Source organism: Primulina eburnea, chromosome 8 (assembly GCF_022965805.1).
Source record: "Primulina eburnea isolate SZY01 chromosome 8, ASM2296580v1, whole genome shotgun sequence".
Classification (NCBI taxonomy): Eukaryota; Viridiplantae; Streptophyta; class Magnoliopsida; order Lamiales; family Gesneriaceae; genus Primulina; species Primulina eburnea.
The window spans coordinates 43,775,992-43,797,894 of record NC_133108.1 but is presented as its reverse complement, the minus strand read 5'-3'; the positions used below and the strand labels follow the sequence as shown (position 1 = coordinate 43,797,894).

At 33.6% G+C, this 21,903-nt stretch overlaps 3 protein-coding genes across 7 annotated transcripts in view; 1 reads left to right on the top strand and 2 right to left on the bottom strand.

The window, feature by feature from the left end:
• The first annotated feature begins 1,041 nt into the window (after positions 1-1,041).
• On the top strand, positions 1,042-2,943 carry LOC140840119 (nucleolar protein 16). The gene is made up of 3 exons (XM_073207249.1): positions 1,042-1,447; positions 2,448-2,569; positions 2,654-2,943. The coding sequence occupies exons 1-3, from the start codon at positions 1,120-1,122 to the stop codon at positions 2,774-2,776; spliced, it is 573 nt and encodes a 190-aa protein (XP_073063350.1). The 5' UTR covers positions 1,042-1,119; the 3' UTR covers positions 2,777-2,943.
• Positions 2,944-3,357: 414 nt separating this feature from the next.
• The window catches only part of LOC140840116 (beta-glucosidase 10), a 28,996-nt gene continuing 10,450 nt past the window's right edge, over positions 3,358-21,903 (bottom strand). For 2 of the 5 annotated variants that reach the window (XM_073207241.1, XM_073207245.1), the window contains 10 exons: positions 6,170-6,245; positions 5,998-6,069; positions 5,811-5,898; positions 5,459-5,714; positions 5,248-5,363; positions 4,899-5,119; positions 4,550-4,578; positions 4,370-4,457; positions 4,011-4,101; positions 3,358-3,882 (listed from right to left, as the gene is read on the bottom strand). In XM_073207241.1, the coding sequence (XP_073063342.1) occupies positions 3,636-3,882; positions 4,011-4,101; positions 4,370-4,457; positions 4,550-4,578; positions 4,899-5,119; positions 5,248-5,363; positions 5,459-5,714; positions 5,811-5,898; positions 5,998-6,069; positions 6,170-6,245 (1,284 nt within the window). In that variant the 3' untranslated portion in view covers positions 3,358-3,635. Of the gene's footprint in view, positions 3,883-4,010; positions 4,102-4,369; positions 4,458-4,549; positions 4,579-4,898; positions 5,120-5,247; positions 5,364-5,458; positions 5,715-5,810; positions 5,899-5,997; positions 6,070-6,169; positions 6,246-6,676; positions 6,733-7,112; positions 7,219-7,397; positions 7,649-21,903 lie in introns of those variants that run through there. The other 3 variants (XM_073207242.1, XM_073207244.1, XM_073207238.1) reach the window with 3 other exon arrangements.
• On the bottom strand, positions 8,566-21,865 carry LOC140840118 (beta-glucosidase 11-like). Its single transcript, XM_073207247.1, has 13 exons — positions 21,674-21,865; positions 21,516-21,579; positions 20,805-20,860; positions 11,614-11,689; positions 11,459-11,530; positions 11,285-11,372; positions 10,952-11,207; positions 10,285-10,400; positions 9,925-10,145; positions 9,617-9,654; positions 9,451-9,538; positions 9,069-9,159; positions 8,566-8,928 (listed from the first exon to the last, which is right to left on the bottom strand). The coding sequence occupies exons 1-13, from the start codon at positions 21,809-21,811 to the stop codon at positions 8,700-8,702; spliced, it is 1,533 nt and encodes a 510-aa protein (XP_073063348.1). The 5' UTR covers positions 21,812-21,865; the 3' UTR covers positions 8,566-8,699.

The window sequence follows — 21,903 nt, the reverse complement described above, 5'->3', positions numbered from 1 at the left end:
CCATTTATTTAGAGTATAAATATGATTTGAGTGTGGATTCGAAATTTACTTTTCTCGGAAAAAAATACAATGAAACAACTAAATGTATCTATATAAATTAGGAAAACTACATGAAGACTTGAATTTGAGACCAACAAATTTTAGGACCTTAACTTTAACCATTGAGTCAATGTCTCGTCACAATCATTATATCTTTTTGTTAACTTAAAATTTGCTGAAATCCAGTCAATATATGCTGGTTAGACCGTTAACAAAAAAAAAAATTAAGCACTAATTTATCATTTATCCAATAGTTTACCTATAAAATAATACAATTAAGTAAGATTACTAAAATTAAATAAATCAATGTACAAGGTTTTATGAAAACTGAATTCCCAAGGTTTGGTCATTGCGGCAATCAATGGCAGGTATTCACAAACCAGCAGTAGCGGATGCCTTGGACGTTCCAGAGGCTCTTAATATTCCAGCATTCAGACTTTTCATGTTAGTTCTGTTGGTCGTATGTACGGAAACTTGAGATAATAATATAAAAATAAAGTATAAAATTAGACACCGAGATTTATGTGAAAAATTATTAGGATAAAAACTACATGCAAAATGAAAATAATTCCAATATAAAATTTTATGATATACAACCACTTATTGTGTTATGGAAACATAAACTTTCTTAATACACCGATAATGTTATTCACAAATATTATAGAACTAGAGTGGGTCTCACGTGAGACCGTCTCACGAATTTTAATCCGTGAGACGGGTCAACCCTACCCATATTCACAATAAAAAGTAATACTCTTAGCATAAAAAGTAATACTTTTTCATGGCTAACCCAAATAAGAGATCCGTCTCACAAATACGACCCGTAAGACCGTCGCACACAAGTTTTTACCATAGAATTAAGCACTGAAATGCTACAAGATGATAAAATAGGATTGTGAATATCGTTAAGATTGACCCGTCTCAGAATTATACGACCATTATACGACCACATTTACTATTTTTCCTAATAACTAAATTTTCAGTAACGTTATGGTAAAACAAATTAGGGTTTCATATGAATCGACTTGCTGCGCTTTTTATAAACCCTAATTCAGGAGAGAGAAGGAAGCAACAGCAGTGATGGGGGGTTCAAGGAGGAAGTACAAGAGATCGAAGGCGAAAGTGCGAGTGGCGTTGCCGAGGAAGAATCCTCACATATTCAAGCCGGCGTTCAATCTTCCCCCAAAGTTAAAATCTCTACTGGATCCCCTTTCCAAATGGGATGACAAGGGAAGCGTCATCGAGAATTATAAGTCATTCGGTGTTGTTTCGAACCCTAATTTCCTCGGCGTGCGGTCTCGTACAGCTCACATCGTGGAAAGCGACTCTCTCCAGATGCCTCCCCCCGGCAACAACGTTGTATCGGAGTTCGAGGCGATTGATTCCGGCTGTGACGTCGAAGAAGATGGTAGGTTACTATTTAATTTTTTGCATTTTATATTATATTGTTTGCTTTTCATTAGTTTTGACTCTTATTCTCGGTCGTTCAGGTATATTGTGTTTGTATTTGTAACCAATAATTTATGGACATGGTGATTGACAAAAAAGTTGTATCTTTTTTATGCTGAAGATTACCAATGTAATACTTTTTCTTGATAATGAGACATCTGGTTAGAATTTTAGGTGCTTTTCGATATTCTTCTCCTGGTGAAGTATAATTTCGTCAGTTTCAGGCAATTCTGATGGTCGAGTGATAATGACCGGAAGGCAATAATCATGATCACCAGCTGTTTGAAGTAGTTCGAAGCAACTATTTTTGCCATATGAATGGTCCATATTACGTTTTTTATCTGGTTACCTCTAGCTAAGTAAACAGAAGATATGTTTAAATTTAGTGATACTTGTAAGAAGTGCAGATAGAACGTTGTGTGAGTTCAGCGCTGTTCACTTTCCGTGTTTTCACCTAGTTTCTCTCGATTTGGTTCCATGACATCGATTTATGAAAATATTCAATGACCGTTCTCCAAAGTTAGTTGAACTCTTATTTCTTGAAGTTATCTAATATAAATATTTAATATGGGTGCACGATGGCCGCTCAACTTAAGTATTCCAGTTTACGTTCATATCTTCCCTGAACAATTAGATGCATACTCTTTTAATCATATTGTGAAACCAAGATATATTCATTCCATGTCTGTCTTTGTTAATGTTCCAACAAAAAAGATATTCTGTATTCACTTCTAATTTTATTCGACACAAAGCACATCAAGCTTTATATATTATTTATCCATTGATTAATGTGTTGGATTTATCATCCTTGTTTTCTTTTCAACAGCATGAGAAAGGATTCCACTGTTAAAAGTGTTGCTTCTATTAGTTGTTTGTGTGCGTTTTCCTTTGTGCATATTGTATCAGAGATTTGCTATCATTTTATGTATTAGTAGCATGATTTACTTGAATCAATGTAGATTTGAAGTCTGCACTCGGTAAAACGCGCACTGACGGCAAATCTGGCTCCCTTCAACCACTTACAGCCATCCAAAGGCTTCATGTTGGTCGATTGGTGGAGAAATACGGCGATGACTATCAGGTTTGGAGGATGAGTCATGTTTTCTTTGTAATTTACAATTTGATGGGTTTATTTAGTTTTCCTGAAAGATTTCTCGTTTTGCAGAGCATGTTCATGGATATTAAATTAAACAAAATGCAGCATTCTGTAGCGACACTGGAGAAACTCTGCAAACGGTACCATACCTTCAAAGATAAAAATCCGTTGATAGTGGGATCTTCAAAATGAGACAGTCTAATCATAGGGGCGTGCATTAAACTTTGGTCACACCCTCTCCCCAGTTATGTTTCGCAAGGATGCATTTCTTCTGTCATATGTTATCTTTGATATAACTTGTATGTTCGATCATATACAGCTGATGTCAGGTAATGAAAAATGATTTTGTACTCAGTTTATATCTCTGGTTCCATGCAACAGCTCATGTGTTCAAAATTGATGGCAGCACTTTTTTGCCTCAGGAAATTAATCTTTACTCACACGCAAAGATTTGTAGGACATGAGAAATTCGTGACAAGATAACAAAATTTTCAAAAAGAACATTTTACAGGACCTTATAGGTACAATAAACAACCACAAAAACCCAAAAAAGTATTCAAAGAAATGAAGATCGCATAAATATGTTCCAATATTTATCAATAGATTGTACATGAATTATAATAAAATATACTGACAACATTTCTTCCAACGTGAAATTTGAATAAACGAGTCGAGGATAGGTTGTGTGTACTGCAAACTTGTACAATTCTGGTGCGAAATCTGTGTCAAAGTAAAGAAGTTAGTTGGAGACATTGACCAAATGCTTGCGAATTTGATTGATAACAGATAATCAATGTCCATTATTAAAACATATTCTTCGATATTTTACAAATATCATGTTTTTTGTGAAGTCATTGTTTGCAACATCTAAAAAACGTGACATCAAAACTAAGATACAAGATAGTTGCTAGCGACTTCTCGGCAGGGTCAAAGATAATCTATAATTATTTCTTTGAAGGGAATTTTACTTCAAACATAATCAAACTATATAAGATGAACTATAACATAGAAATCCCAAATTATTTTCCAAATCATGATAACCCGATATAGATTAGTGAGCAGATCGTGAACTTAGAAAACCGGATAGCTTATCCCCTGGTGGAGTAATATCTTGGGGCCAGACGCTATTTCCCTTCAAGAAATTAGTGTACCAACGACCAGAAAGCTTCTCATATCTTTTCAAATCTTGGTCGTTCAAATCTACATAATACATCCCGAAGCTTGAACCGAATCCGCCCAATAACTCGAGACAATCTAAAAATGTCCACACAAAGTAACCCTTCGTGTTTGATCCATTCCTTGAAGCATAACAACACAATTCAAGAAATAAGAGAGGAGAAAATATATTTCAACATATTCTCAATGTGTGTGATTGAATAATCCAATATTTCAAGAACCTGATCAGTCGGAGTATGTGTGGGCTGACCTTATGGCATCGAGCATACTCCCAATGTAAGCATGCAAATATTCGGCCCTTGGTAAGTCCTCCAATGTTCCATTGCGTATAGTGCTCTGACCTGTAAAAAAGTTCAAACCAAGCTGTTGAAAAATCGAAGAAAATGATACAATCAAGCAACTACATGTATCCTTTAGATAGATCGAAGTTACAATGAAATATAAATCTCCAAATTCGACAACCCACAAATAGATTATTTTTTGGAGATGGACTCTATTTAACTCTATTTAGATCAAGAAAATGGTCCTAGACTTGAACGAACCACCACGAAGTGTATTTTTCTAGCACAGATGTGTTGAGAGAGAGAGAGAGAGAGAGAGAGAGAGAACCATTTTCATGGATATAAACAGGGGGGTTGCCATAAACTTGTTTAAGATACTCCAGCAGTCCATAGAGACCCCAAGGAATTACAGGGAACTGTGAAACAAAAAATTCCGATCCATATAGTAAGTTATGTACAACTACAAAAAATCAGACCAATATCCAAGAGATTGCATTTCAAATTTCACCTGATCAGGTGGAGCATCACCCCTTTCATCTACAGACGCTCAAAAGAAAATAAACAAGAGTCAATATTTTTAAGCAGAAACATGAAGTATCTCTGCGTAGTCAAGTATATAACTGAACAAATAACAAAGCAAGTAGCATATACTTGCAGAATAAAGCTATTGAATTAATCTTTCTAGAGGACAAAATCATATTGTTGGATAAGCTGTGAGCAAATGTATAATATGATATTCCATGAGTCAGTTAGCCAAATAACCACGGATTCAGGTATGGTAAAGACTTGATTCTTCTTTAAATTGTTAATGAACAAAAAAAAAAAAAAAGAAACTTGAGGAATCTTGGAAGTCATACATATCAGCTGTACAGCCATGTCAGCAATTAGATCCCTTTGATCCATTTGTAGGGAGCTGGGATTGTCCTTGACGAAAATAGTCGTGTAGTGATTCACTCCAATGAAGTCGATGGAATCCTTTAGCTGCCTCGACTCAGCCTCTGTGAAGACTGGAATTCTTGTCCCTGCATTGTTTTTAACTATCTCTGGGTAGTCTCCAAAAATCAAAGGATTAATTAACCTGCAGCAGTTATTCTCAAGATTATGCATGAAAATTTTCTCGACCATCAATTGATTATGTGACCCTGGAACATAAAGATGAAAACGAGTGAGAAGTATATTTATTCCATTCAAGTAAATTCAGCTTACCAGCCGATAGAAAAATCATTAGCTCTTCCAGTTGCAATTATATCTTCTTTTGTATTGGTGTAAGGAACCATCCAGATATTATAGATGTTAAATCCAATGTAACCTTTTTGAGTGACCTGCACTGAAACATGCTTTAATATTTTCATATTGCATATCTTAATCAAATTATTCTCTCACATAAAATTATTCAATAAGAACCACAAAATTGTACCTTGTATTTTTTCTTATACAGTTTGGCAGTAGCTGAATGAGCCAGCAAGATATTATGCCCAACAATATATGGTTCAGTGGAGGAGTTACCCCTTGAACAAGCATTTGCGAATGGCCTCGAACAATGTTCTGGGGGAGTGATTCCCTGATCATAACCACCCATTGCAAATATATTGGCTTCATTAACAGTGGTCCAATGCAAAACCCTGTCACCAAATTCCCTGAAACACACATCAGCATATGTCGTGAAGTCCTTCCTGCAGTCAAGAAGATCAGTTGCTATTGTTGTCAGTTCCAATTATATTTCGAGTCGATATGTAGTGCTAGTTCATTGATAAATCTACAAAACGTACACTATCTTTCTACTAACCCATCCCCCGTACTCGTCTTCGAGTGCTTGTGGCAGATCAACATGATGCAATGTAACATGTGGTTGGATTCCTGCATGAATATGAACAAATATTTTGAAGTTACAAATACATTATTTGGTAAGAAAAAAAAGCGTCCACCATGAAATTATGAAGGAGAAACAATTGTCACCATGTCTTGTTAGTTCATTAATGAAGTTATTGTAGAACTGCAATCCCAGAGGATTTACAGGGCCTCTTCCATCTGCAAGAAAAGCAAGCATACGTAGGCGTTATTAATTAAAAAAATGCAGGCTTTTCATTTTTTACCTCTATATTACAATGCAACATGGAAGTAAACGTACTAGGAATCAGTCTTGCCCATGAAATGGAGAATCTAAATGCCGCCAAACCCATTTCAGACATCAATTTTATATCTTCCTGCAAAAAAATAAGTAACCTTCTAGCATATCATTCATGTTTGTTTGATAATGATAGTTGTTAAAAATAAAAATAAAGGACATGTTCATAAAGTCCGTTGGTCTCTAAATTGTTGTTTGAAATGAATTTGAGTTCAAGGAATCCCATGCATTCAAAAGTTTGTGTAAAAGAACAGTTGTTCTTCATGCTGATCAGTTCCTAAACGAAAGGGGACTAGAGAAAATGTCAAAGAGTGCAACTCTCTGCTTCCCTCGGATAATGAAGCATACCACATAAACCAAGAGTCCAAGACAATAAATAAATAATGGCACACACCTCCCTCAGCTATATTTAAATTTATCCCTATTAAAATTCCTGAATCCATTCAATATACCTCAAGGTAAAAGAAAATCATGAAGTTTAGATCTCCTGATACAGCTGAGGTAAAATACCTTGTACATATGATATCCATCACACGTGATATCTCCATTGGCTCCACTTGAACGATCTGAAATTTTGACAGATAATACTAAGTACCTCCAGCTATCATATAGCAAAATGCATAAATGGAACCAGGAATTTAACCGAGTCGAGTCACAGGGACTACACCTAGGGGCAGAGCCTTGGTGACCAGAAAAGCTCGAGGTCGATGCTTATTCTCTTGGGAGTATATGTTTTCAATACAAATGTAGAATAAAGTATAAATTGGTCCCTTAAATTTGAATATTTTTAGATTTTTAGTTTTCGACTCTCTAAAATCGATTTCGTGCCTTCGGACACAGACAGCTAATCAACCATTTGTCGATACAAAAGCGAGATGGTCTCATTTCAAGAAATAAATATGGAAGTAACAAAAATAGAAGGTGAACGAAGATAATAAAGACAGACCAGAATGTGAAAAGGTGTCCCAAATGCTAGGAGTTCTTCCATCCTCAAACGCTGCCCCCTCGTACTTGTTTTTGTCAAGTTTCAAACAAGTGTTAGTGGTGGTTTACTACAAATGTATAATTAACTAACATCAAATCAAATCAAATTATCTCTGCAAACACAGTTGTAAGATCAAATAAAGAATAAAGTTTCATACTGATTGAGACGATTCTTTTTTCTTTTTTCTTTTAATAAAAAATACAGGAAGAAACGAGGAAACAAGCTAAAACAGGTCAAGAAACCGACTTGATAAGCTGATGAACCAGAGCCAAAAACGAAGTCCTCCGGGAAATCAGCTCTACTATATTGATCAGCGGCGAGAACCACCGGTACTGCAAGCGCCGCTGCAAGCATTAAAAACAACCGATCGAAGCATAATCCGATCATAGCTGGAAAAAAACTCGCCGGATACTACTCTGTGGAATTTGAGTAAAATATTCACATATAAACCATTTAGCTGACGGCTTGCATGACATTGTCACATTCAAGGTGTATCCGGCAAATATATATTTATATTGTGCACCAGTAATATATATATATATATATATATATATATATATATATATATATATATATATAAAATCGAATAGTATATGCTTTTTAATATTCTACAGGCTACAGCCACTGAAAAAGTAAACTCACATAATTCTAATTTTTTGAAAAGATTATGTAAGACAAGATTCCTTTTTTTAATTTAAATTAAATAATAACAATATTTGTAAATATTTTAAACATCTTACTAAATATTTGAATTTAAAAGCACATTCGTGGTCAAAACGTTTAACTTATTTTAAATATTTCTTTAAACAGCGCTTTCCATCACAATAGTTTATTAAATTACCCTTTGAACTCATAAATTATAAATCATGTTTATAAACATATGACAAGTGATATTTACGTTGACAAAAACTTGTGTGAGACAGTCTCTCATGTCGTATTTTATGATACAGATCTCTTATTTGTGTTATCTATGAAAAAGTATTACTTTTAATGTTAAGAGTATTACTTTTTATTATTAATATCGGTAGGGTTGATCTGTTTCACAGATAAAAAGTATGAAATCATCTCACAAGAGACCTGCTCATTTACATATATGACTTAATTTTCTCACTTAATTTTCTCATGACTAGATTTTAAATGTGATCATACTTTTAAATATCAAATTATTTTCCCACAATTCATTCGAAAAATATACAATGTATATATTTTGAAGACATCTCTATTTATAAATTTTTTCTCATAAAATATGACATTATAATATTGTTTAAAAAAGTATTCTTGTACTCTATCTCTGCCGGGTTAAAAAAAAAATACTCTGACTCGCTCCCAACCCGAAGCGCATTAGATTATGCTTGTGGCCTAGTTGGTCTCACTTTTTGTCTAAGGACCGAATGTACCTTTTTTTGTACTAAAATAAAATAAAATTTATATGCTTCCTTTATATATTTGAAACCATCAGTTCCCAACTAGAGAGTGAACATAACATAAAAATCTTTCACATATTCTCCAAATTACAAATCACTGATGAGAAATATCAAGAAACCATGATTATAGAAAAAGAGAAGGGTTGTCCCCCAGTTTAGCAATATCTTGTGATTCCATGCTATTCCCCTTCAAGAAATTAGAATACCAATGCGCTGAAAGCTTCGGATTTCTCTTCAAATCTTTGTCGTCCAAATCTACGTAGTACATCCCGTAGCTTGATTCGAAGCCGTCCAGTAATTCGAAACAATCTAAGAATGTCCATACAAAATATCCCTTCGTGTTCGATCCATTCCTTCCAAAGCGACGATCATGAGAGTCCAGAAATATATAAAAGTAACAAAATTGACAAAAAAGAGAAGAAATCCATATCAAATTCTCTGTAAGCTAATGCTTCGTATTCTAATATTTTAAGGGCCTAGCAATTGAGCTTACCTCAGAGCTTCAAGCACAGCCCCAATGTAAGCATGCAAATATTCAACCCTTGCAGTGTCTTCCAAAGTTCCATTACGACGTATTTTCTGACCTGCAAAATATTTCAAACGTCGTAAAGTATATTATGACTGCAAAAGCACGTTATAATTCAAAATGAAGTTTCTTGATGGTTGAGAGGTGTCAACTGCACCCCTTATGCCACTTTCTTATGTCAATTGTCAAGGTCTCAGTTTATGACGAGATGCTTAGAGCATGGGATTTAGAATGTTTAGTTATCTTGTTGGTTTCTGATGGCACTTTTCGATAATCAAATTCTCAGGAATGATTCACCAGATATGTGCAGTGTCTAACGGTGTGCGAAGAGGGAGAGAGAGGAAACAACCATTTTCATGGATATAAACAGGAATGTTGCCATAAACTTGTTTCAGATACTCCAGCAATCCATAAAGACCCCAAGGATGCACAGGATTCTGAGACAAACAAACAAAAAACTCAAAAGGGTATTAGTAAATTATTTACAAAAGAATATACTGCTTTTCAAATTTTACCTGATCTGGCAATGGCAAAGGGATTTTCTCTACAGCCACTGAAAGAAAATGAAGAGTGAGATAGTTTTAGCAAACGTAAAATATCTCTCTGCGCAGATAAGTACATGTATGAACAAAGTACAGTGCCTCAACTAGTTCAGATTACAGAGTAAAATCTGTTTCCCAAAGATTAATCCTTCTAAAGAAAAGAACATCAACATGACGAGAATTCATACAAACTGAATAAGCTCTAGAGCAAGATAGCCATTTAAATTTGAACTCTGTTCAAGAAAATCTAAGTAAATTCAAGGGAATCACGGAAGCTATACTTTGCAAGTCAATTGCCATATCTGCGATCAAATCCCTGTCGTCTGTTTGAAGGGAACCGGGATTGTCCTTGACAAAAGCAGTTGTGTAGTGGTTCACTCCAATGAAGTCAATGGTATCCTTTATTCGCTTCGACTCAGCCTTTGTGAAGGCTGGAATTCTTGTCCCGGCATTCTTTCTTACTATCTCAGGATATTCACCAAATATTAGCGGATCCAGTAACCTGCATGATGTGCCAGTATGATCGATCGTGTGCAAATTATCTTACACACCAAAGCGATGATGAGAAACTAGTACTCGAAGGTATGTAATGAAAGGAAATAAAAACTAAATGTTGCTATGTATGAAAGAGGACATCTTACCAACCCATATAAAAATCATTAGCTCTTTGAGTTGCAATTACATCCGCTATCGAATTTGTGCGAGGAATCATCCAAAGATTATATATGTTAAATCCAATGTAACCTCTTTGTGTGCCCTGCATTGAAAAATGTCACATTGGGACAACATGAACTTAGAAACTCAAGAATACTTGAGTGTCTTTTTCGTTGTGTGCCGTCATTAATTACAAATGCTAGAAGTAACCATAAACTTGCATTTCTCAGATGGGAAAACAGTAAAATTAGTCCTTTAAGTTGGCTTCATTGCAATTTTGGTTATAACCTTTTAGTCGTTTTCTTTTCGCTAGAGTACTACTGATGTAGTACTAGACATGTTAACAATATTTGGAGAAAAAAATAAGCAAGGTTCATTGTCACGTTAACGCCACAAAACACCTTGTGCAAAAAGTAACTAAAATTGCAGAACAAAGAACTAAAATCACATAACATGCAAAGACAGTGTGCAAAGTTTGTAATTCGACTACGTAAAAGGGTAAAATCACAATCAGGTCAACTTACATGATGAAAATTATAATTTTTCCTATCCCCGTCGTATGTGGTTTGGTAAAAAGAATCTAAACTTGAGGATGCAACATCATAAACATATAATTTCATCAACCAAACTAAATCAGAAAACACGAATAAATACCTTGTATTTTTTCTTATACAATGTCGCAACAGCTGAATGAGCCAGGATGATATTATGCCCCACAATATATGGTTCAGTAGAGGAATTACCCATTGAACAAACATTTGGAAATGGCGGTGAACACCTTCCTGGGGGACTCAATCCTTGGTCATAACCACCAATAGCGAATATACTGGCTTCATTAACAGTCGTCCAGTGCAAAACCCTGTCACCAAATTCCCTAAAACACACATCAGCATACGTAGTGAAGTCCTTCCTGCAGTTGCAAACATATAGTTGGTACATATATAAAACCTGCTTGTGTATGCATGTAAATTATAGATTCAGACATACACTATCTTCCTACTAAGCCATCCCTCATACTCATCTTCAAGTGCTTGTGGCAGATCAATGTGATTCAAAGTAACATGTGGTTGGATTCCTGCATGATCATAAACGTAGAACATTTGAATCGCGAGTAAAACATAAAAATCAGCTTAAAATATTTGAAGGAAAATCACTTGTCACCATGGCGTATTAGTTCATTGATGAAATTATTGTAGAATTGCAACCCCAGAGGATTTACCGGTCCTCTTCCATCTATAGGAAAACAAACATCATGCAAGTAAAAGAATAAAAAAACTGCAGGTTTTTCATGTCTATCATGGTGCAAGATCGCTTACTGGGAATGAGTCTTGACCATGATATGGAGAATCTAAAGGCCTCCAAACCCAAGTGAGACATCAGTTTCACATCCTCCTGCAACAGAAGAGTTGCAGGCAAACGTACTTAGAAACCAAAAAAATCATTGAATCAAGCAGTTTATTTTATAGTAACGGAGTATATACTCTATGTACGTAGCAAATTCCCTGTTCTCAACTTCCGAGAGATGTATTTATTTCATAATACTAGAAAAATGCACGTGCGTTGCACGTAAAAACCTAAACTACTGAAAATATATGTACGAAATTTTGATAATATTTATTTGAATTAAAACATGGCTAATAATATTTCTCAGCTGAAACAAACCAAGCCATATAAAATAAAAAAATCATGACCATAGATGGTATATGAATCAGAGAAATTATCTTATCCACTCGACACACTTTCCAATATGCTTCTTGGTTGATTTTGATAACTCAGCAACTCTTTGTCGTAGTTTGTTATAATATGCATATAACTATTTTGGTATGCTCAGCAAGTATCTGATCGTCTTTAACATCTTTTATGTTATTTACAATCTTTATCCGAGATCTGACATGCTCAAAATTTGCTTCTTTATCACGATATTTTTTCGGTTTTCTACATTGTTTCTATCTGATAATCTTATTTTTCCGAATATTTTTTTGTTGTTAAATGATTTTTCAGTTTTTGAAAATCATCAACTATAACTCCTAAGAAAAAATGCTTTTACTCGTGATAAGTTTTCACTTGTGACTAAAAGTATGTATAACATATATATTTTTCAACAACATAACCAATGAATAGTGTTGCACCTTCTTCAAATATTGTGATATTTGTGATATCATTTTTATATATTTAGTATCGATATTACAACATATAGCTATAAGGTTAACAAATTTTTAACAACTATTTCTCAATCACTGTGAGAAAAATACTTGAAATCTCTTCAAATGGCTATATCCTAGAATTGTGTTCTCATTTAATTTGACGCAATTCAAGAAAGTCATCTTGATCGTCATTTTTTGGAAGCTTTGAAATAATGATTGCGTGCATCATGTCATGAGGATGATATAGTTTCAATATCATTTATTGCGTTTAGAACATAATATTATATTATTAATTGAAACAAAACAAATTTTCTTATATCGAGTTTATATTTTGTTTTATAATATTTTATATCTTGTGGAACGATATACAAAATTAATTATTGTATTTTAAAAATATTGAGAAGAGATACGAATAATGTAATTAAGTTATGCATATGAGATATCATTCAAATATATGTCAAAGTATTTGTCTTATTCAATATCTCATCTAATAATATAACCACTTAGATTTCATGAGCATTTTATGATAGTCAAAATTAATTTGATAAAATATTGTAGAAATTTTTTTGAATTTCAATATTTGGCTAAGTGAATTTATTTGACGAGGAGTTTTCTATGCTACCATCATATATGTTATGAATTAGCTGGTTAGACACTTTGACTAAAAAAGAGACAAAAACAATTTCGTAGTCACCTCGAAATATATCGAGATAATATTGGAGGAAATAAAGTGAAACTGGGTTAATGTCTCAATAAAATGCACAGAATTGATCTATTATATTGTGTCAATAAAGTTTTAGAATTGTTCTCATACCATTATAAATAGAATGAGAATTATGCACAATTTGTTTTTCATGTATTTCTTTTTCTGAATGAAGAATTTTTTCTTTTTGAAAAACTATTTTATTGAAAAATATTAACATTTTATATGACATACATATGTCGCATGTAGTAGCCCGAATTCCAAATTGGGTAATTAACGGAGTAATGGTGATTAAGAAGGTTTAAGGTGTAATTTTGGCTATGGTCATGATCGGACGGACCGAAGAGGGTTCGGAAGCACCGAAGAGTTCGGACGATCCGAAGTGTAGTTCGGTGAATCCGATCATAGGTGTCAAGTGTTGATCGACACGTCATTTTCCGTGCATGTTCGGACGGTCCGAAGTGTATGATCGGAGGATCCGATCATGAGCTGTCAAGAGCCAATGGACACGTAGCGTTCGGACGTTCCGAAGTGTTGTTCGGAGGATCCGAACATGGCCTATAAATAGTGCTCGGATTTCTCATTTTTGACTTGCCAATTTCTTGAGTTTTCTCTCATTTTGGAGAGTTTGGAAGGTTTCTAGGGTTAGTTGTTGGTCGAGCGATAGCCAAGAGCTGCCAGGAGTAGTAGCGTAGCGGCGCCTGAGTTTCAAGGCAATCGACATCAAAGGGCTGTCGACGGACGAAGGTAAACCCTAAACCTTTGGTAGTACTAGGGAGTACTGGTTTTGCTAGTCGAGCATGGTAGTATTGATTGAGTATGCTTTTGATGCGTAGGCTTGTTCTAGACCTGATTAGCGGTGTTGCGTAAGGCTAGGCTTGCTGTGATAGAGGTACGAAAGTACTATCCGAGATATCCTGGTTGAGTATACATTCTTATATGTGTTGCATGATTATGTGGTGCATTGATATATGTCATATGATGCATGCTATTATGTCACGTTTATTACTGCACGTTGCATTTCATGTTGAGCCGTATTCTCCTTCGAGATAGCCTTTACTGTTGAGCTGTATCTCTTTCGAGATAAGCTATATCTTGGGGCCGCTCAGCCCTGTCTTGTGGACGCATGGACACCGAGAGTACACAGTGGCCGACGGGTCGGGAGGGCTTCGGTGGTCCGGGACATTTTAGGTCCACGTCTGTCTTGTAGTGGATGCAGTGACCCAGAGGTGTACCGCGCGGCACTATCCACTTGGCGCCTCTAGACTGAGCATTGTTGAGATCCTTTTGTGACTCCTGTTTCTTGACTACCCCGGTATCATGATCATAGCATGTGCATTTCATATAGGTCTGTATACTCATACTTTTGTACTGGGCGTTCTTATCGCTCACGTCCTCGGTTTTGTTTATTCTTGGACACCCCATTCCCACGGGGCAGGCCTCAGGTTGGACAGCTCAGGAGGAGCAGGAGGAGGACGTTGAGTAGCTGGTTGGTTTAGTTTATCGGTATTGTTTTGATTCGATATGGTTGTATTGGATATTTTATTTGGAGTTATTCTAGACTTCGATTGGGTTGTATAACTATTTTTGTTGACTTTTCCGCTGTTATCTCTGATTATTGTTAATTAGGTTAATTGCATGCTTAGTTCTTGCCTAGTAGGTGATTCTGGAACGGGTCACTACATTTATGGTATCAGAGCATGCATACGATTTTGGGATATAGATTTCTGTTTTGGGATTTCCGTTGACCATTTTACCATTCTTCCCTATTCTATGTTGTAGCAATGGCTGACCACTTTGGTGATGAGAGTAGTCAGGGAAGTGTAGGTCGTTGGGGTGACCAGGACGATTTGTTAAGCGTCATAAGTTACCGCATGTTTCTCTAGATGTCATTCTTTCCGTTTCTACTCCGATGGGTCATTCGGTTTTAGCCAAGCGTCTAGTGATGGGTTGTCCCTTAGATTTTGAGGGTAATGATGTTGTTATTTTCGTTTTGTTCATTCTCTAAACTTGATTTCGAGGACGAAATCTTTTAAGGGGGGGAGAATGTAGTAGCCCGAATTCCAAATTGGGTAATTAACGGAGTAATGGTGATTAAGAAGGTTTAAGGTGTAATTTTGGCTATGGTCATGATCGGACGGACCGAAGAGGGTTCGGAAGCACCGAAGAGTTCGGACGATCCGAAGTGTAGTTCGGTGAATCCGATCATAGGTGTCAAGTGTTGATCGACACGTCATTTTCCGTGCATGTTCGGACGGTCCGAAGTGTATGATCGGAGGATCCGATCATGAGCTGTCAAGAGCCAATGGACACGTAGCGTTCGGACGTTCCGAAGTGTTGTTCGGAGGATCCGAACATGGCCTATAAATAGTGCTCGGATTTCTCATTTTTGACTTGCCAATTTCTTGAGTTTTCTCTCATTTTGGAGAGTTTGGAAGGTTTCTAGGGTTAGTTGTTGGTCGAGCGATAGCCAAGAGCTGCCAGGAGTAGTAGCGTAGCGGCGCCTGAGTTTCAAGGCAATCGACATCAAAGGGCTGTCGACGGACGAAGGTAAACCCTAAACCTTTGGTAGTACTAGGGAGTACTGGTTTTGCTAGTCGAGCATGGTAGTATTGATTGAGTATGCTTTTGATGCGTAGGCTTGTTCTAGACCTGATTAGCGGTGTTGCGTAAGGCTAGGCTTGCTGTGATAGAGGTACGAAAGTACTATCCGAGATATCCTGGTTGAGTATACATTCTTATATGTGTTGCATGATTATGTGGTGCATTGATATATGTCATATGATGCATGCTATTATGTCACGTTTATTACTGCACGTTGCATTTCATGTTGAGCCGTATTCTCCTTCGAGATAGCCTTTACTGTTGAGCTGTATCTCTTTCGAGATAAGCTATATCTTGGGGCCGCTCAGCCCTGTCTTGTGGACGCATGGACACCGAGAGTACACAGTGGCCGACGGGTCGGGAGGGCTTCGGTGGTCCGGGACATTTTAGGTCCACGTCTGTCTTGTAGTGGATGCAGTGACCCAGAGGTGTACCGCGCGGCACTATCCACTTGGCGCCTCTAGACTGAGCATTGTTGAGATCCTTTTGTGACTCCTGTTTCTTGACTACCCCGGTATCATGATCATAGCATGTGCATTTCATATAGGTCTGTATACTCATACTTTTGTACTGGGCGTTCTTATCGCTCACGTCCTCGGTTTTGTTTATTCTTGGACACCCCATTCCCACGGGGCAGGCCTCAGGTTGGACAGCTCAGGAGGAGCAGGAGGAGGACGTTGAGTAGCTGGTTGGTTTAGTTTATCGGTATTGTTTTGATTCGATATGGTTGTATTGGATATTTTATTTGGAGTTATTCTAGACTTCGATTGGGTTGTATAACTATTTTTGTTGACTTTTCCGCTGTTATCTCTGATTATTGTTAATTAGGTTAATTGCATGCTTAGTTCTTGCCTAGTAGGTGATTCTGGAACGGGTCACTACATCGCACAACCATGAAGTAGCAACATAATCATTACATAACACTTAACGTACACATACAATTCTTAAATTTCTTCTTCATTGTGCTTCGTTGAAATTTAAATCTGAATCATTCTTGATCTTAACATTTTGCTTTAAATATGATTTAATATATATGTATATGTTTCATGTTACTTAGTTGGACCTAATTTCAAATATCTATAAAAAAAATGTGCTTGAATTATATCATACAGAAATTAGGACATAATATGTTGGACCGAGCGCTTGCTGTTTTACCAAAAGCTATAGCTAGTAGTAATGGTGCAAATCAAATCTTTTAAACCTCACATCTGCTCAAACACCACGGTTCGGCCGCTTTACCAAGCAGGGACAATTATTGCACCCAACAATCTTCCTCCCAAGAATTGAACTCCTTGCAATTAATGAGAATCGAACCCGTGATCTTGGCTCTGATACCAATTGTAGGACCGAGCGCTTGCTGCTTTACCAAAAGCTATAGCTAGTAGTAATGGTGCAACTCAAATCTTTTAAACCGCATAGTAGCTCAAGCACCATGGTTCGACCACTATGGTGCAACATGTCTCTTTTTTTTCATCCACTATGTTTGTCTTAACTTTTTTGTTCGAAATTTGACGCATTTCGTAGACTATATGTATGAAAAACCAAGAAATTATATAATTCACATAAATCATTTATTATTCTCTTCGTACAACAGAAGATCCAGAATATGTGGCTTTGATTGGTATACTCTCATACTTATTTTTATATAAACTAACCAATTGCCGCCAACAATACTAACCAAAACGTATAAAAAAATCATAACGCAAAGAACCTCGATAAGAAAAAAAAATGATAACTCAAAGTTTTAAAATAATTTATTTAGTACAATAACAAAGAAATTGAAGTATATACGAGCAATAGAAAGCATAAATCACTCTTCAATTAAATATTAACTCACATGATTCACAATTTGTATAAATTTTCCAATATTTTTTTCAAATAAAGAGAAGACGCCTTATTAATGTCATCGTTTTATAGATATTCATTCCAATTCTTTAAAAAAAACACAAATGAAAAATGGTGACTTGAAATCATAATAAAACCATTTAGAAAAGCAGCCATAAAAATATAATACAAAGTCACACAATTTTTCTTAAACCATAGAAAAATATTATACTATTGACAAAATATATCTAGCAACAACAAAACATGCGTTAACTTTTGATATAATTAAAATTTAGAATAATGCATAATCATTGAATTAGAACAAAATCGCATTCCAAAAATCTATTGGATATTATATATTTTAATAATTTATCCATATTTGTCGTTCATCAGAGAACTTTTAGACCGACCAAATTTTGTAGTTCATCTATTATTTTCATAATAAATAATATTACAAAAATAATATAAGCAAGAACATAAAAACTCAAATTAAAATACCTTCTATCAATCTAAGTAAAAAAAATTGATTAGAGAATATAATAATATCGTAAAAAAATTAAATATTGATTTATAGACAGAAGTTTGGAAATATATTTACCTCAATAAATAAAAAATATTATCTCTTGATATTCTGATACATAAGGTAAAAACGAAGAAATATTTCAATTTTTTTAGTATTTTGTAAGTCACTTCAAACTAAGTAATATAAGCAAACAGAAAACATGCATTATGTGTTTAAAAATTTAAAAAAATATCTCAACAATAAAAAATTGAAAAATAAACATTTTTGTTGGATATTTGATTTTGTTTCTCTTTTCTTTGTACAAACAAACAAATCACATAAACAATTCAAACACAATTACATGATCAATACAAATGACATATAACAATCAAACATGTAACGCTAGGGTAAAAAAACTCCTCTCATTGCAAGAACACAAAATAATCAAATGGAACATATTATTTAGTAATATTTATTTAGCAGCATTTATAAAAAAATTGACTAAATAACTTAAAAACAGTGTTTGAAATCACTTACAGACAAACATTTCTCTCAATCACATATCTCTATTGACACATAAAGAGTCTGAAAATATTTTTATTTTAAACGACAGAAAGAAATTTTGTATGACATTAATATTTATTAATAATTTATTTTTATTCAGTCCGACTCATCTCCTTTTGTCTTCCTATTATTATTTGACGGCAATATATAAATTTAACTAATAAAAATTAAATTTAAAATTAAATTAAAATAATAATTACTTTGATTGAGTTAAATATACTATTAATGATCTTATTAAACTAAGATAAAAAATGACTTAAATAACACCATTAACATGACAAATTGTAAAACAAAAAAATAATATAATAGTAAGCTCACGAATGAAAGTCAATATTTAATAGATTAATTAATAGATAATATATTATTTAGTAATATGTAATATGTATTTAGCATCATATATTGAAAATTGATTAAATAACTTAAATGTTTGCAATGAAATCACTTACATACAAACATTTTCTCTCAATCACATATTTTTGTTGATATATAAGTAATCTATATATATATCTACCTTCTAAATAGGAAAAAAATATTTTATATGACGTTAATATTTATTAATAATTTAATTTTATTCAATCACACTCATCTCTATTTGTTTTCCCATTATTACCTTAATGTTCGTAATATTAACAATTTATTTAAATTTATAACATTATCATAGTGATTTTCTGTGAATTTGATGTCAATGTAAATATTAAAGTAAATAATTTTAAATTTAAAAATAAAAATATATTAATGATTATTATTAAATTAATAGATGAAAAAAACAAAAAAAATAAATATGTATTTATGATAGTGCTTTTATGTGAATTTGATGTCAATGTAAATATTAAAGTAATTAATTTTAAATTTAAAAATAAAAATATATTAATGATTATTATTAAATGAATAGATGAAAAACAAATAAAAAATAAACATGTATTTATGATAGTGATTTTCTGTGAATTTGATGTCAATGTAAATATCAAAGTAATTAATTTTAAATTTAAAAATAAAAATGTATTAATGAAATGATTATTTTTAAAAGAATATATGGGAAAAAAATATTTATTAATGATTATTATTAAATGAAGGTAAGAATATTTATGTAAATTATTATTATTATTATTAAATGAAGATAAAGATATTTATGTAAATTCAGAATTCACATTTATATATATAGATTTGTATATAGATATAGATATAGATTAAACCTCGACATATAAATTTATAATTTCTTATTTTATGTTTTGTTAAATATAAATTTTTTTGTATTATTTGTAAAAACTAAGATTATGAAAAATATAAGTAATACATAAATTGTAAAAATAAGTTCGAAAACTATAAATTTTTTTGTATTTTTTGTAAAAAACTAAGATTATGAAAAATATAATTAATACATAAATTGTAAAAATAAGTTCGAAACCTCATTTAGTATAATTTTTTTTATTATTTATTTTAATAAAAGAATGTATAACACTATTACTATTATTTGTAAAGTATTTTCACAAAACCAATTCATTTTATAAATAATATTATTACATATTGATTCGAATCATTAGTTGTTGAACAAATATTTTGATATTATTTGTAGTCATGCCATGAAAGTGAGTGAAAGAATAATAAATAATAATTAGTCAATGGACTAATAATAATTAACTAATTACATAAAAGGAAGACAAATTGATATATTTATATAGATAAAAGAATGTATAACACTAATACTATTATTTGTAAGGTATTTTCACAAAACCAATTCATTTTATAAATAATATTATTACATATTGATTCGAATCATTAGTTGTTGAACAAATATTTTGATATTATTTGTAGTCATGCCATGAAAATGAGTGAAAGAGTAATAAATAATAATTAGTCAATGGATTAATAATAATTGATTAATAATAATTAACTAATTACATAAAAAGAAGATAAAGTGTCATTATAGTACAATTTTAATGAGGATAATTGAGGAAATTCACAATTCAATTGGTATATTTATATAGATATAGATATAGATATAGATAGATAGATAATGTTTCATCTAGGTGATATTTAGAAAGAATTTTGAAACTCCTGATCAGTTCATAGAAAATTTCCAGATCAATGAGGGCATGTAACTGAAGGAAAAGAAGATCATGAAGGAGGAGCTGGTATTAAAACAAGCAACAGTTCGAGAATGCAGACCTTGTATTTATGATATCCATCGCATGTTATGTCTCCATTGGCTCCATCTGATGTACCTGAAGTTTCAAGGAAGGATACAAGGACCTCAATTTTCACAAAGAAATGTGCGATGTTGGGAAGCAATATTCCCCGATAGTATTAGGAGAGCGATCAAAACAAGGTGTTTTAGATGTTAAATTTGAGTGGTACGTTATCAAAAACTGTAGGTTTTGGTATATCTGCAAGAGCTCGATTCTCAATTGATATTGAAGCCAAAATCATATATTAGATTCCCATGAGTTGCAGGGTGTTACAATTAATGGGAGGAATTCTTGAGAATAGATGTCTTCTGTTGGAAGAAGGATCAAGCTTGGTTGAGTGGTACTCTTTAAAAGATTTGAGTTACAAGGCTTTGATAAACCGACAAACACGGATTATAGCAAGTACTCTCCGCCAACAAACTAAAGCGGAACAAAAGAGGTGGATGGGAATTTTAATATAACTCAGGCGAAATTTGAATTTTTCCCTTTAATGTTAATCATAAAATACGAGTGTTTTTCATTTGAAGGAACACAGACGAAATGGAAACGAAAAAATAAACACAAGGAAAACCAATCACCCATTTTTTAATACGAAAGAAAATTGGTGCCATTTCTTTGAAAGAAACAATCATCACGAGCTTTCAACTATTGAAAAAAAACTGGTGAAGGAAGAAAGAAATTAAGTACGAACCAGAATGAGCAAAGGTGTCCAAAATGGCTGGAGTCCTTCCATCATCAAACGCTGCCCCTTCATACTAGTTTTTGGAAAAAGTTTAATTCAAACAAGTGTTACTAAAAAGAGGAGAAAAAAATCATTATAAGCAACAAGAATGCACGAAAAAGACTTGCTTGATAAGCTGAAGTCCCGGAACCAAAAACGAAGTCCGCGGGAAAATCATCTCTAATGTACTGGTCAGCAGCGAGAACCGCCGCGACCAAGAATAGCAGCGAATTCAATCCCAACCCGATCGTAACTTGTAATGACATTGTTCTTGGGTGTACTGCATGCTTTGGTATATATAACCACAAAAGACAATGCGAATCCAACGGGACCCTCCAAATCATTTGGAAGAAAATCC

What these genes read in the sequence shown, in the direction of transcription:
- LOC140840119 (XM_073207249.1), top strand. Translation starts at nt 1,120, where the DNA reads ATGGGGGGTTCAAGGAGGAAGTACAAGAGATCGAAGGCGAAAGTGCGA. An exon ending in CTGTGACGTCGAAGAAGATG is followed by an intron (nt 1,448 to 2,447) that starts GTAGGTTACTAT and finishes GAATCAATGTAG; the next exon opens with ATTTGAAGTCTGCACTCGGT. An exon ending in AATACGGCGATGACTATCAG is followed by an intron (nt 2,570 to 2,653) that starts GTTTGGAGGATG and finishes CTCGTTTTGCAG; the next exon opens with AGCATGTTCATGGATATTAA.
- LOC140840118 (XM_073207247.1), bottom strand. Translation starts at nt 21,811, where the DNA reads ATGTCATTACAAGTTACGATCGGGTTGGGATTGAATTCGCTGCTATTC. An exon ending in ATGGTCAAGACTCATTCCCA is followed by an intron (nt 11,531 to 11,613) that starts GTAAGCGATCTT and finishes GTTTTCCTATAG; the next exon opens with ATGGAAGAGGACCGGTAAAT. An exon ending in AATGATTTTTATATGGGTTG is followed by an intron (nt 10,146 to 10,284) that starts GTAAGATGTCCT and finishes CACATCATGCAG; the next exon opens with GTTACTGGATCCGCTAATAT.